We start from the raw sequence: 13,286 nt of genomic DNA, 5'->3' as shown, positions 1-13,286 counted from the left end.
GAGCACTACTTTCAGTAATTCTTTAGTACATGAAACATCATAAACACATTAAATAAGTTCTTCAGTTTTAAACACGAGATACTCCAGTCCCTTACCAACTAGAGAGAATAACCTACAGACTAACTGATTTGCAGGGTGAAATCACTGTTTTGTCAGTCACAACTCAGTGATGCATGCTGCACCTGCAAGTGTGACTTATGCTAGTGCAAAGGCATGACCTTAACACTTTCCAATACCCACAGTTTCAGTGGAGAGCCTGAGAATCACTGTCCTTACACAAGGAAATAATGACAGATCGCTATCCTCAAATCTTCTACAGACATCCAGAACAGATTACAAAACTCCAAGGTACAAACCCAGCTTTGCCACTGACTCATTACACATCACTGAATCACATATTTCATAAAAACATCTCTGTAACACCACCGAACTCCCTAAAAGAACTGTATCTCCAGCATCTTGAGTGTGTCACAGATTTCTGGCCAAGAACATCTAAATTAATTAAAATAAATAAACGTCTACTTTCTGCCCTTATACCTCCCTTGAAGTGGTCATCCAGCAGCACAGCTTAATGACACTCTTCCAGCAATCTTCAAATCATTTTCACCCATGAACTTTTGTTGTGCACCTTAATACTCAGACCTGTTATATTTGCATCAAACATTTTTATTCAGTATCTGTGTTTCTCCCCTTCCCATACCTACTTCACATTAACTAGAGAACTCCCAAGCTACACAGCTTCAAAAGCACCATTTCTATTCTACTTCATATGGGTCATTTTGGGTTCACCCAGTTGTCTTCTGGCAGTTCTAATATGGGATATTTTCTCAACAGGGCAAGAAATAAGATTCTATTTCCTCAACATCCCATAGTGGGCTGTGGAGTTACATGTTAAAGATTATACAACAACCTTCACATGTTAGCAGTTCTTAAAAATATTAATAGGGATCTCATTCAAGTCCCCCGCATTGAAAATGCAACTGATTTTGCACTGTCATATAATATACTTCAATACTACTTACCTACCTTGCAAATACAAATGGTATGTGTTTTTAGGCCTACACCCAAGGCAAACTCTCTGCCTTTACTGTTTTCTTGTTGAATAACAACCATGCTTCCCACAAACAGAAGCCTGAACTTAGAACTAGTCTTAAGTATGTTTTTCCAAGGAATTATCATCTTAAAATATGATGATTTAAGAGGACATTTTCATCCAATTGCCTTGCTTCCTGAAAATCCTTGCTTTAAGCATGTGTGTTTACGAGACAATTAAGCTAAAATAAACTTTTTTTATTTTTAAAAAAGGAAAAAATAAATTTAACCTGCAGCAAATTTCCTTACTTTAGTTGCTTAAAATGTATCTTGAAGTAATAACACAAGATTCTAGAGCACAAAACATATTTTTTCTTTTCTTGGGAGAATAAATGAAAGCACAACCTTTTCAGAAAACTTAAATTTCAATTCAGAACCTCAGTCTTTCCCACAAACTATTAAGAGTTAATATTAAGTTTAAATGACATAAATGCTTCAGTAATTTTTTCTTGAGTTGCTAAGACACTGAAAACAGCAATCAGGTTCCAGACCAGAGTATGTCTCTGAACATGACTCAAAGCTAATGTGGTCAAAAAGAACAGTTACACAGGTTTGGGTTTTTTTGCACAATATAACAGAGATGCAACTTCATTGCAGCCTAGAAATGTATTAAATAAAAAATTACTCTTAGCTAAAATTCCTTTGGGATATATGTTGCCTGCAAGTGTCTTTTACCTAGTGCCCTTCATTGTATTATAACTAAAGGACAGAAAAACAAATCAACCCTTATTTTTATTGCAGGCTTGTTTTGTTTTTGTTTTTTAAAGCTGTTTCAGCAGAGGTAATGATGTGATCTTTGATAAGAATTTGAGGCATACTTTATCATCATAACAAATTAATAACGGATGATGGTAGTCCTCTTATCAGGATCTACTGTCCTAGGTAGATGTACTTGTCATTGTAAAGGCTTCCCCATCCACGTAGGCCATCACTTTGGAGAGACTCATCTCTGGTGAATAACACATTAAAATTATCAAAACGCCAATACTCTCTCAGTAACCTTAAAATATTTGACAAAGATGTGAAAACTGTACTCCTAAACCTGTCAATAATATATAAGAAGATGAATACCAGAACAAATACAAACTGAATCACCAGTGAATCTGAATGACAACAGTGTGTGTGCACTGGGAGAGGAGGGATGGAGGACAAAGCCTTCCTAGGAGACGTCAGCATGACCAAATTGAAACGCAGCATGTGCATTCCTATTCCCCTCTCCCGGCCAAATATAGTATGCTAATGAAAGCTGGTCAATAATCCTTAAGCTCTAAGTACAGCTTATGTATTGGCAAAACTGACCCTGACTTTTTCTCTTCTGTAGACTATCCTGTTCCCTTCCTCACCCTCATCCACCTTCTGCCTAAAATCATCCTGTAGCCCTATCTGTTCTTTGGCTATGCTTCCTGTATTACATAACTTTTTTACTGTACATAGAAAAGGCACAGTGTCACATGAATTTGACTGAATTATTGCAGCTGTATCGTCTCCCTAACTACACAGTATCTTTTAAAGGCCTACAGCTCGTGATTATGGTTCTGAATAACGCTTCAGTAACTCAAATGCAGCAACAATTATGTCTGAGGAAGGGCAAGAAACACCAACAGATCTCACTGATGCTCTTCACATCTTCACATTCTTCTCAGAGCTATTTCTAAACTTAGTCAACAATTTTCTGCTGCAGTTTAGCAAGCTAATGCTTGTTTCCTTTTACCATTACTGAAGTCAACCTCCTGCTCTTAGTTGTTGTAACCCAACTTCTTCAACCAGTGAAGAAAAAGTCTGATAAGGATGCTAAGAATGTACTAGGCTGCGCTGAGTGGAAGGTTGCCTTGAGCATAAATTAGCAGAGGGAGTACACATGTGAATAATTGGGTATGAAGAACAGGAAAGCTGGAATTTTTATTCCTACAGTGACTGCCAGCTGTAGTTGAAGTATTTCACCACTTCTGTAAGGCAAGTCCTCTGTTTCTGATAGTGCTTCCAGATTCCTTTGGATGAGAAGGAGCAAACTTTAGCACAGTTAAGTGTCAATATCTTTCATCAACAGAAGTACAGGACTATTTGTTTATGTGAGAGTTGACATCACAGCAAAACTTCAAGTTGGAGTCACTCAAAGGAATACTGGGAAAGAGAAATCCAATGCAAAATAACTAATTGTGTGTTGATTTCCCAGTAGGAAACCTCTCTCTGAGTTTGAGATTGCTGAACAATGTCAGATAGCAGGATCAGGGTTTCTTACATGACCTGGAAAAAACTCAACACTTCACACATCTCTTTTCAGAACACTTGTGGAATTAGGCCACAAATTACTACGTATATAGTCTAACACATCAAGGCAGGGAAAAACAGATTCTCAATCACAGCCTGGTCTCAGGCTCACTTAATTCATGGAAAAGATCCCAGTGACTTCAGTAGACTGAGGATGGTGCCTCCAGGTTTGGTTTTGATCAGAAGCCAAAGTGCTGCATGTGCTGGAGAAAACCTCCTCAACTTCAGTAAGAGGTATTTATTTCCCTTTACCACTAAAAGCTTTGGACAATCCAAGACACAACGCCTACCTAAAAGGAAACAAAGCTTACATTCACAGCATGCTTAGCAGCTGAAACAGGTATCTGTATGTGAAATACACACCTATCTTAAGAGAAGCTTAATGTTTTAAAATATAAAGCTCCAACAGTCTGAAATAGTTGGGAATTCTTTCCTTTCTAACTTAGTAACATGGTGCCTGGCTGACATTAGCAAGTGAACTCTTATTTACGAAGTGCCCTTATGGTGCCTTGTGAAATTCAACACTTCTCTCCATGAAAATTGGCACTATCTATCATGAGAACATAGTCCCCCAGGACAGGAGAAACAAACCTCTCCTCCACAAACAGATGTGCACACATTCCCCACCTCTGTAACTTAGGCTGCCTTTTGGCAAGGAACTTCAGCAGCTGCACATCTGCAGAGGTGAAAAACTTTCAGCAGAAAATACAGAGGAGGATCTTATTGCTCCCACACCTGCAAAGCAAGCTCAGCATTTGTTCCTCTCTAGATGACACCCTGATGGGTTGATTAAATCATTCAGAAGCATGCCTATTCACATTGCTTGCAAAACACCATGGCTGTGACAGCATCTCACCTGAACTGCTTACAGTAGTAACATGGTTTGTCAGCAAGAACTTAGCAAGCACTCTCACAGGGTATTAAGAGAAAAGTGCTGTTCAAGGACACTGTTAATATAAAACAATTCTACAGAATACAACTGTGTGTATGAGACCACTTGTTATTAGAGAAACACCTAAACACCTGTTTAATTTTAAGCACATGCTCAAAGCCCATTATCTTCAATTAGATTTGAGCATATGCTGCCCGAAGTCCTGTCTCAGTTTCTCAGAGTGAAAACAACGTAATGTACTGGGAAACGGAGAGCTCTTCTGTGGAGGTTTAACCACGTGCTCAGATCTGTCCATCTGCTTAAATGATTTGCCAAATGGGGCCACTATATAGAATATTTAAATATAGAAAGATCACATAAAAACTTCACTATTCCTAAAGTGAAATTTAATCAAAACGTGGAGCACCTAAGAATGTTAAATGATTCTTGCTACAAACAGCGCAAGTCTTCCTCCCCTGAAACACTCACTCTCAAGTCAAATTAACCTTTGTGCAAATGACTTAAAAGTCAAACCTGGTAGCATATCAGTGGCGGGACAACAGCCTCATGCTAAATGTGAAAGTCGTCTAGTTGATGTAGAAGATCACAGGATGTTTAATTAGTAAAAACCTTTATTCATCACTGTTGCTATTGCTCTCTGTCCAGCTAGCTCCCAGGAATTAATATTATTCCTGCTTCAGCTGGTTTCCCTGATCCAAGAAGATGAGGTAATACTCACATGAAAGATGAAGACAGTATCAAGACTCACAATGCTCATTCACTGAAGGACATAATTTCTTCAAACAACTGTCTGTCCAGCTGTGCTTGATTTCCCCTCAGTATTATTGTGGGGCAGCACTATTTCCAGAAAAGGTAGAAATGAGGTCATTGATAGACATCGATACTCTAAAGAAAGAAGTCCTAGTGCTAAATACCAGATTGAAAATGGGTTTGAATGGGTTTGAAAACATTAGATCTTTTTTTGAAATAGTTTGAAATATTAAGAATTGATTTAAACTCAACAGAGAAACCTGGAACTGATTGGAACCAGACTGTATTCTGAATGTAGGGGACTTAGTCACTCAAGAGATTTCCATCTATGAATTCCCTTTACTCAACTCTAAAAGAGCTGGCACATTCTCCCTGTGTTGGCAAAAACTTCAGTAAGTCTTTCATCTCAACTGAAAGAACAGCAGGATGCACCCCTATACATACAATGCAACACAAAGGACAACAACACAAAGGACTCCCTATATGAACCAAGTTAGTTAGGAAACACTCAAATAGTCAAGCCAACAATTTCCAAGGTTATCTATGTCATGAAGACATCCTTGTTTATTTTAAACCAGCATGCGTTTCAGTTGCAATACAATCAGCCACATTTACTGGCAAGCAACTTCAGAGGCGGGTTTTGAAGGCAGTCCAAATAGGAGGTAGGATACGAAAGTAGGGTTCCATTGCTTACATTCCACTCCCTAGTGAGCTCAATGTTTAAACAAGACAAAACCAAAACAAAACAAAAGAAAAAAAAAAAAAGAAACAACAACAATTAGCTACTTGAAGTGTTTTCTGCTTACTTTTTCATAAGTTTGAGATTTAAGAAGAAAATTAAGAAGAAACTTAAGAAGAAACAGAAGGAACTGTTCCATTTGTGGACGACTTTATGATTCATACTTTGCAAAGAGTCCCCTAACATCATGCAATTCTGCTGCTTTTTAGTTTCTTCTCCCCCTCAAGGAATTCAAATATTTCAAGATCAGTGAACCCAAACCATCAAAAAGTAGATAATAATTGTTAATAGATACACAAATTGAACATCAAACCTAGTTCTCATGGTGCTGTGATCGACTCACTTCAAAGCCACAGCAAATTGAACTTAAGAAAAATCAGTAACTGTCCTTTTGAGAAATTGTGCTGCGTTCTGATGGAATAACTGGATGACTATATGCATGTTTTACAGCTTTCCAGTAATTACTTGAATTTCCTTAGATACAATAAAGTCTTGCCACCTCACATAAGCTTTAATGGTGCCATTAAAACTTGCTTTTGATCACAGGATTGCCAAGCCATGTTAAATTAACATGGGTCAACGGATGCGTTAGGCTGTACTAAAACAAAATTTTCAGGTCAATTCTCCAAAGCCTTGTTCTTTCACATGCCCCACACTGAACTTTCCCCACAGCAGTCATGGTGGTGCCAAGCAGTTCTGAAACATTTCAAAAGAATGTTAACCTTAAAGAAACTGCTTCTTTTTGCTATGGGAAAAACCACTAGTTAAGCAACACTGAGGAATTACTGTAATAAAATAAATACATGTTGTATTTTTCTCCACCCTGAAGTAGTATTTTCCACAAAATTACTTGGAAGTTTGCCTGTTAACTCTTAGTACAATATGGTAACTTTCATTACCTACCAGTTTTTGTTAATTTTTTTAAAAAAAGAAAAAACTTCTCTTGCAGTAAATGAATAAACATTATGTTTGGATCTTAAATCATAGAAGTGGGGGATGGAGTTGGGGGTTTCAGGGAAAATCAATAAAAAAAGCAGTAAGGGAAATCTGCACTGCACTATGATACAACATCAGCATTATTTCTTACAATTGATGTCTGTACATTTAAAGTTTTGTTTTTAAGCTAATCTTCCTGTAGACAGCAATGTATAAATCTGTGGAAAATATGTTCACAATGTACAGCTCCATGACTTAGATAACGAAAAAAAATATTTAGGGACCTTAAATATGGGTAAGGGATCAGAGAAACCACAGAACTATTATATGAAGTAATTCTAATGTAACAAAATTGTTTGCATATTGACAGGTTACTAGATTGATTCCTTGTAACTATTATAAAATGCACTCTTTTGGATACTAGAAAGAAATACTGCATTTGCTTACTAAAAAAGATTCTCTAGAATTGGGATTTCAGAGAATATGCATCTATAAAACACTTAGGAAGACTATCCTGAAACCTCCAAAAACAGCTAAAACATACTACTGCACAGTTTAACATTCATGCCTGAATAAACCCATGAAAGAAACACATTTGATTTGACCAGAAGACCCTAAGTAAAAATTTCATAGTCTTCTAGTCCTGAATACTTTTAACAGATTTTCAGTTCTTGATTTTACTCCAAGGAAAACATTCATGGGAAGTTTAAGAAAATACTTTCATCCCTGTAATTAAAAAAGATTATATACTCAAAGGAAACTTTCTTTTAATTAAAAAAAGAAAACTGCTGAATTACATGGTATTAAATGTATGCATACACACCAAATTTTTGGAGTCCACCTAAAGAAATAAACAGAAATACCTAAAAGAGGTGATCCACCCTCAGTAATGTTGCACTGTCAAATCAGACAGAGGTATCTCATGTAAGTAATTCTTGCTCTGAGTAAATGAGATTCACTGAACAGTTTGCAAACTAATCACAAACTAACCATTTATGAGATTTATACAAAAACTTGAAAATAGGTAGTAAAACCCAATGACAATCTACTGCAAAGTAGCAATGACCGATACTTTTGACTTCTGCAGAATGGAGCAACCCTTTTGTTCACAGAGTAGAGGATTAAAAACAAACAAACAAACAGTGAAAAATAGCAACCCTAAAACACCCAGAACAACAACAACAAAAATAATTCTATCAAAAAGACAAGCTCTGCAGTAGGTACACAAGAAGGTGCAGAGTGTGCATTAACTATGCACTTGGGTTCATTAATATGATTCAAAGACTTCTAGAAGTTGCCTGCTACTGTGTAGAGGTTATGCTCCATGTAATGAAAATTTGCAACATAAGCATCTTACTACCAAATGTCCTGCCTTCAGTATATGAATTTTGAAAAACCAAGTTAAATCTTCAGAAATGTTTCAATGAAAAAGTATTTTGATGAAATAACTGTTTTAGTCATTTTAAATATTCCCTTAAAGGTCCATATTGTCCGCAGTGTTCCAAACGACTTATTTACCTGCACAGAGATCTCATAAAGAAAGGAAATATTTGAAAATAGAGAAAAGGTCTTGCAAATTCAAACAAATGAACTGTGATACTCTTCAAAAATACTTAATTTAATGGCACTCAGAGGAAGAAACACCCACAACATTCACAATGTGTGTGTCAAAGTTACAGACCTTTTGGTCCAACTCCCAGTATGTGGTACAGAGAACTATATTGCAGAAGTATGCCATCCCACATGCCACCCACGAACAGCCCTTTCCAAGTTCTTATTCCTTGTGGCATGAAAAGGTTCTTTCTTTCTCCGAACTTAAAGAAGAAATATTTGCATTCAGAAATACTAATGCTTATCGCTCTTATTTTTGGGGGCTTCTCAGTTAATGTTTCATCTGTGTGCATTACAGGTTATAGATACCTCTCCGTGGATATTGCTGCATTCAAGAAGACAAGCACACATTCAACAGAGATCAATTAAAAACATATTTTATTGCAGGCATAAACCAACTGCAAAAAGCTGCCAATTTCTAAGATTTGGTTTTTAATTTCTTTTTTTTTTTTTAATGGAAGATGTCTTCAAGCAAGTCCTTGAAATACTTTCCTATGTTCAAAATCAAACAGGGAAATTTAGACTGACCACAGAGGCCAGACTGAAAGCTATGCCCAAAGCCATTTGAAAGGTATGTTTCTCAAATTTGCTACAAAATCATTCCCACTAAAAAAGTTCAGTATCACATTAACAGATCACTGTTAATATAATTCTCAGAGTGAGTTTAAATATCTCCAGCGAAGCTTGCACAACAGTTAAGGTAGAAAACATAACTAAATCCACTTTCTATTAAATAAGAAACATTACTGAATTATGTGCTAACATGTTGTATAGAATATGTCAGTAAAAATTGTATTAAGATCACAAATTGCAATGTAAAGTGAAAATCCAAAGAAGCTTATAAAATCTTCAATACCTGATGTTAATTATACTGAATTCACTTCTATTTAGTATTTTCATAATAAACTACGAGTTCTGGCTTGCTGTAGTTCAGTTATCATCACTTTAACTCCTCAGATAAGGGAAGGCAAGGAAAAAAAGGAGAAAAAAAATTCTGTGTGGCTGAACTAAGAGCTTAAAATTGCATATTCAAGCCAAAAATCTGACCCTTAGACAGATTGTTTCAAAGGCCAAAGTTGCTTGCTTTCCACTGAAGATGAAAATTTTCTAGTATTTCCAAAAAGATTTAAAGTGATTCATCTTCCATCTTGAAATAAAGAATTATGATAAAACAAGAATTTAAGTTTCTCATCTCTTCCTTCACAAAGTGGAAATCTTCCCCACATGCCATGTTCTTAGTTATTTTAAGTTCTAGATAATAAACCATAATCTATCATAAAAATTGGATTGGACTACAAATTACTGTCTATGGAAACACAAAAGATAACAAAAAAGCCAAGGAAAGACTTAACTGTGCACATCTAAAGATAAACTAAAAACTTTAGGTTTTGATTAAGTCCTACACAAACTGGGTTAAAGGGTAGATTGTTCTGACATCACCTTCCTTGAACTCAAAACACTCACCTGCTAACTTTACCGGTGTACAAAGGAAAGTAGCTCTGAGTTCCAAAACTACTTTTAATGCCTATAGACCACTGCTTACATGGATTGTCTTTACACTTTGATTACAGGGAAACAAGCTAAAAGAAAAAACTGGAGCTAACTCCCTGTGTTGCAAGAGAGGTAAAGAACGAAGAAAAAACTGAGCACAAGAATCATGAGAGATCGCCTCCAGGAGCTTAAACTCCGAGCCAAAGAACTACATATGGCTGGAGAAAATAACTGTCCACCTGTACGAGACGAGCAGGAAGAGTTTGAACAGCAGGCCATTATTTATGAAAGGGAGCCTATAACCGAAAGGCACTTCCATGAAATCCAGAAGCTTCAAAACGAGATCAATAATTTGGTGGAGGAAGTTCAAAAATTCAGTCAACAACAAAAAAGTCTGGTATCTTCAATGAGAAGGTTCAGTGTTCTTAAAAAAGAATCTAACACAGCAAGAGAAATAAAAATTCAAGCAGAGCATATACGAAAAGGTTTGGATGAACTGTCAAAAACAGTGAAAAAAGTTGAAAGTGAATATGGGTTATCACGTGCCATAGTAAGAATTCTGGCTTCCCAGCACACTTTCCTGTCCCGGTGTTACCTAAATGCTATGCTTTCGTACAATGAGGCTATAACAGCCAAACAAGAGAAATGCAGAAGATTTATTGTTCGTCAGCTTGAAGTAGCTGGTAAAGAGGTATCTGAGGACGAAGTCAACGATATGTTCCAACAAGGAAAATGGGAGATTTTCAATGAGAATCTACTCACTGAAGCCAAAATTACTAAAGCTCAGCTTTCAGAGATCGAACAGAGACACAAAGAACTGATCAGCCTAGAGAGTCAGATCAAAGATTTGAAGGAACTTTTCATCCAGATATCGGTTCTGGTTGAAGAGCAGGGGGAGGTCATCAACAACATTGAAATCAGTATGAACAACACTCAAGAATACACCCAAATATCTAGAGAAAAATTTGGACTTGCAGTCAGGTATCGAAAAAGAAACCCTTGCAAAGTAATATGCTGCTGGTGTTGCCCATGCTGCAAGTGACAAAGAAAACAACCTTCATAAGTAGCAGCAGCTCTTATGCAGGAAACTGAACTTATCAATCAATCCCAGGATTCTTTTATTGCTTCATTTTTCTTCCTTTTTCCCCTTCCACACTTCCACTGAGGAAAAATTGCACCTGTTTTTCCAAACTGAGTTCAAAGATTGAAATGAGATCTCCACCTGTGCCTAATTTTTATGGTTTCCACCGAAACACATAAAGTAGAGGAAAAGATCAAAGGAGACAAATAACACTTTCTTGTTCTTCCACTCATAAGAAGCATCAACAAAATGTGTCAACATGCCATATGTGCTTCTGGGAAACACCAAATTATTGTAAATTTCAGACAGAATTCAGAAGACCGGCTGAATTACCTTTTATAAAATAATAATTAGTATTCTTTCAATTTCAATTGCTGTTTGTTTTTTTTTGTTTGTTTGGATTGTTTTGTTGTTGTTGTTGTTCTTGTTTGTACAAGTGCTCATATTTACTTGGTTCAGATTTCATTTTTTCCTCCCCAAGAACTTGAAGTACAAATAAAAGTAACAGAAAGCAGGTAATCTCAGTAACAATCGAGAAACTGATGCATAAACATTTCTGACTTCTTGTTTGGTTATCAAAACTACATATCACCACCTGTCTGAGAACTGTGCTCCATTTTCTCTGCACCTCCCTGTTACGTAGTGGTAGAATTTCCCACCTTGGTTTCTTCCTACTTCTGAGCAAATGCAGATCTCTTGCATCTCCTCACATCACACATTCCAGCAACATTTCAGATTCAGTGCAGTATAATCAACATTTGCCTTCGCTGTCCTTCTTGTAGTGAGGCAAGACATTTATTTGTACTGCTAAAGGAGTGGTTAGAAGAAGTAGATGAGGATCTCTAGAACACTAAATAGTCCTATGAAATTCTGTTATTTTGTATAAACCTAGTATATCCTAATTTAAGAATGTATAAGTGCCTGAATTAATAAAAATTAATACCTTTCCTTAGTACCTGAAATGAACATGGAATACAAGAGGACAATATGGTGTGTACTGAGTTAACTGTATCAATCACCATTTTGGTTTCCCTTTTAAAGCTTTAAATTGCAGTCTAGTTTAACTATTCTAGATTACATATGCCAGACACTCTACATTGCAGATTAACCAGAGCGTGTTCAGCTGCTACCTCTTCAGGCCTGAAGGACATGCAATGAAATCCAGACCAAAGATGCTAGCAAGGATTACATAAGAATCAAACTCTCATTAATTTTTTGTATCAGCTTCTTTGAGTCATATTGATGTCTCCACACCCTTCAGATTTTAATTGCATCAAGGTATTAACAACACTTGCTGTTTCACAATTTTCTCTATTTACTTTTTATTTCCCTTGTATCTTTCTTTTCACTTCAGTTTCTCAGGTTCCCACTCTTAATAGCGCCATTTCCATCCAAAAAATGTAGGTGTTTACACATCCCCAATAGTTACATATATTTCTGTGCACAAATAAGTGTATTTCCATGTATGAATATAGTGTCCATGCATCAACTATTATATAAATAAATAGATACTTAAATCAATTTAAAATTATACTTTGCAATGGGATTTGAATAACTAAGATGGTAAACTCCCATAACTTCATGAAAATAAGCAAGCAGTTTTTCCTCTACCTGTGCTGAATGTAAATCTTCAGTAGAAGAACAGTAAAAGGTGCCTAAAAACTTATCTGCCAAATTTCCATATACATAAAAGACTGATTAACCACTAAAGCACACCACAGTTAAAGCTGAAGAAGTAGTTGAAGAACTACTGAATCCCTTCACAAAACTGAGATACTGCAAGAGCAAGTTCTGCTCAAAGACTGGAGAGAGTCAGTTAGAAGGAAATAACATCAATAAACTTAGTTTAGTCACAGTTAAACTCAATTAACAGACTCTGTCTTCTGACTAGCCGATGACATGGATCAGAAACAGGACTAAGTACCAAGGAAGTGCGTGAGCTCTGTGGAGGTTCAGATAAACACCCACATAAACTGTATTACAGGATTAGAGCAGAGATTTATATGAAAAAAATAAAAATTAAAAAGTTATATTTGTTTTGAAACACTGCACAGTTGTCAGCTGTCCTAGGTTCATTTTTAGAAGAACAGATTTAAGTTAAACTAGCTGCATTAAGATGGCTTTATTGCCTTCCCCATACTACTACTAACATAGAAATAGTAGTTAAAATCTAAACTGTATTTCAAGATACAATTAGCTTTCTTAACCGTAATCCATTTCACCAAAACAGATTAAAAAGCTTCACTCTCAAACCACCAGAGTACCACTACTCCTTGGAAGGCCTCTCTTTTTAGCTTTAAGCATAGATACTTTATAACACAACAGAAACATACACTTACACCCACCAAAGATATTGTTCTGAGAAAACATTTTCAACTTTGAAGTTACAAAATAACCTATGAAAATTGTGTTTGTTACCATTTTTT

The 13,286-nt window shown here is 36.2% G+C and overlaps 2 protein-coding genes across 9 annotated transcripts in view; one reads left to right on the top strand and one right to left on the bottom strand.

Moving 5' to 3' along the window:
* The window catches only part of STX19 (syntaxin 19), a 30,912-nt gene extending 18,535 nt beyond the window's left edge, over window positions 1–12,377 (top strand). For 2 of the 4 annotated variants that reach the window (XM_090152366.1, XM_090152363.1), the window contains exons 4-5: window positions 8,587–8,859; window positions 9,860–12,377. In XM_090152366.1, the coding sequence (XP_090008492.1) occupies window positions 9,946–10,821 (876 nt within the window). In that variant the 5' untranslated portion in view covers window positions 8,587–8,859; window positions 9,860–9,945 and the 3' untranslated portion in view covers window positions 10,822–12,377. Of the gene's footprint in view, window positions 1–8,586 lie in introns of all 4 variants that reach the window. The other 2 variants (XM_090152358.1, XM_090152354.1) reach the window with 2 other exon arrangements.
* The window catches only part of ARL13B (ARF like GTPase 13B), a 45,484-nt gene that overhangs the window by 21,496 nt on the left and 10,702 nt on the right, over window positions 1–13,286 (bottom strand). The gene's annotated exons all lie outside the window — the stretch shown is intronic.

Source organism: Phasianus colchicus, chromosome 1 (assembly GCF_987193195.1).
Source record: "Phasianus colchicus chromosome 1, bPhaCol1.hap1.1, whole genome shotgun sequence".
Lineage (NCBI taxonomy): Eukaryota > Metazoa > Chordata > Aves > Galliformes > Phasianidae > Phasianus > Phasianus colchicus.
The sequence above is the reverse complement of the archived record's forward strand: the minus strand, read 5'-3'. Positions and strand labels throughout refer to the sequence as shown.